We start from the raw sequence: 2,595 nt of genomic DNA, 5'->3' as shown, positions 1-2,595 counted from the left end.
AATCTTACCTTTTGCAGTATGGATGAGCCTGGAGTTAAGGTGAAGTGCAGTGATCAAGGCACACAATGACTCCCAAGAGCTCATTCAGATATAAATGCTGAAAAGATTATCTCACACCAGTCAAGAGCAAACTAGCTATTCTAAGGAGCTCCCTTGAGTGTAAGAAATCTATTGTGCAATACAGTGACAATAATTAACTCTGTATTATAGACTTGAGAGTGCTCAGGGAACACTTAAAGCTGTTCTAGAAAATATAAGGAGGGCTTTGCAGACGCCGTTGTCCCCTCTCACCGCTTGCTGCAGCCATGGTCAACCCCACAGTGTTCTTCGACATCCCGGCCGATGGCGAGCCCTTGGGCCGCGTCTCCTTCGAGCTGTTTGCAGACAAAGTTCCAAAGACAACAGAAAACTTTCGTGCTCTGAGCACTGGAGAGAAAGGATTTGGATATAAGGGTTCTTCCTTTCACAGGATTATTCCAGGATTCATGTGCCAGGGTGGTGACTTCATACGCCATAATGGCACTGGCGGCAGATCCATCTACGGAGAAAAATTTGAGGATGAGAACTTCATCCTGAAGCATACAGGTCCTGGCATCTTGTCCATGGCAAATGCTGGACCAAACACAAACGGTTCCCAGTTTTTTATCTGCACCACCGAGACTGAGTGGCTGGATGGCAAACATGTGGTCTTTGGGAAGGTGAAAGAAGGCATGAACATTGTGGAAGCCATGGAGCGTTTTGGGTCCAGGAATGGCAAGACCAGCAAGAAGATCACCATTTCCGACTGTGGACAACTCTAATTCTTTTGACTTGCGGGCTTCTTACCCACCAGACCATTCCTTCTGTAGCTCAGGAGAGCACCCCAGCCCCATCTGCTCGCAGTACCCTATAATCTCTGCTCTCACTGAAGTTCTTTGGGTTCCATATTTTCCTCATTCCCCTTCAAGTCTAGCTGGATTGCAGAGTTAAGTTTACGATTATGAATAAAAACTAAGTAAGAAAAAAAAAGAAAATATCAGGAGATATATATATATTTCAAAAACAATTTGAACATGGTAAATGCATACAATTTTGTCACTTTTAAAATATTATAAAGAGTATTTAGGAGAGATTAAACTGCAGGGTCTAATTTTGAAGTGCAATCTGTGTTTTGCCACATTTAAACAATGAGATAATGAGGCTAAAAGGGAAAGCAATTGACATGTCTCAGGTCACAAAAGTAGATAATAGAAAATATTCAGTTATTTTCTATTTTGATTAAAGTAAATTAAAGTAAAGCTTAATTGCACTGTACAAAGGCCATAGGCCATCATGCCCTTTTAGTGGGTGGTTGCAAAGTAGGTGATCAGATATTAACATGATATTCTAAGTTTCTCGGCATTTTGCTGTAGGCTCAACACTCCTTGAGCCATAAGGTCCATGGATGCCTACTTCTACTATCTATAGTTCTCTGTCTAGTGCCCTGCAGAGTTAGAAATATTAATTGATTTTATATCACAGCATGACAAGACAATCCGTTGCAAGGTATGATTTTAAGGAGCACACAAAAACCAGCTTGTTCCAACTGAACAACATATGTATCTGCTTCATTTTGATTCTTATCGTCGTGCTAAGAATGGACATATGAAAATGCTTTAGTAGTGATCTACCTGCCAGTCTTTGGTTTTTTGAGACAGGATCTCACAACAGCACTCAGATTGATGTCTAACACTTGGTCTCCTCCCTCAGCTTCCGGAATGCTTGGGATTGCCGTCCTGTGCCAGCACGTCTTGCCTTTAACTCCAGTTTCTACCATTATCACCTCTTGGGCATTTATACTCAAGAGATGACAAAATCCAAACGCTCCTTGAGAAGAGTGGCAGAAAATACAGGTGGGAGAGATTTTCTGCTTGCAGCAGAAGGCTGGGGATGGGGGGACAAGAAAGGAGTATTGGGGAGAAAAATCAGACCCAGCTGAGCCAAAGCAAGAGACACCTCAGCCCATGGGCAACACTTGCCCTACAGTTAGAGCACAAGAAAGAAAGTGAGGACTAGCTTTCCTGTTTCTTCACAGAAATAGGCAAATGGCCACCTGAGAGTCAGAGTAGAAGATGCTCGCCAGCAAGGATGAAAAGGGTGAGCCAGTGAAAATAATGCTCATCCTGACAGCTAAAGAGCCGGGCGCTAGGCTCCAGCTTGATTAGAAGCTTCCTGCTGCTTTGGGCAGCCACTCTGCCTTCCGGGCTTTACTTCCACCTCTTCCAGAAGACCAGCTCTGCTTTCACACGTGATATCACATGGAACATGTCCCCCGGAAGTATCACCAGATCTAGACAAGACATGCAACAGAAAAAAGAAATCTAAATCGCAATGTTTGCCCAAGTTGAATGGGAGATGCTGGGTTAGTTCTTGGAGTCGCTGCATCCAGGGCTAACAAACCCTGAATCCTTATCGCTAGGGTTAATGTGGTCTCAGCCACCACAGGCCCGACAGCCCTTGTTGACTTAACGGCCCTGTTTCCAAAGAATATGACGGAAAAGCCATCTTAGCTGTGGGGCTCAGGGTAGCAGGTGGCTGTGGTTTCAGAAAAGGCCTTCATCTTCAGCCTCTTCCTTG

At 44.1% G+C, this 2,595-nt stretch overlaps 1 protein-coding gene across 1 annotated transcript; it reads left to right on the top strand.

The window, feature by feature from the left end:
• The first annotated feature begins 293 nt into the window (after positions 1-293).
• Positions 294-983, top strand: LOC121465713 (peptidyl-prolyl cis-trans isomerase A-like). Its single transcript, XM_041679063.1, has one exon. It carries the CDS (start codon positions 306-308, stop codon positions 798-800), a length of 495 nt encoding a protein of 164 aa, XP_041534997.1. The 5' UTR covers positions 294-305; the 3' UTR covers positions 801-983.
• Positions 984-2,595: the final 1,612 nt, after the last annotated feature.

This window comes from Microtus oregoni, unplaced genomic scaffold (genome assembly GCF_018167655.1).
Source record: "Microtus oregoni isolate MIOR12 unplaced genomic scaffold, Mior012 000031F_ref0000149, whole genome shotgun sequence".
Lineage (NCBI taxonomy): Eukaryota > Metazoa > Chordata > Mammalia > Rodentia > Cricetidae > Microtus > Microtus oregoni.
The sequence above is the reverse complement of the archived record's forward strand: the minus strand, read 5'-3'. Positions and strand labels throughout refer to the sequence as shown.

What these genes read in the sequence shown, in the direction of transcription:
- LOC121465713 (XM_041679063.1), top strand. Translation starts at nt 306, where the DNA reads ATGGTCAACCCCACAGTGTTCTTCGACATCCCGGCCGATGGCGAGCCC.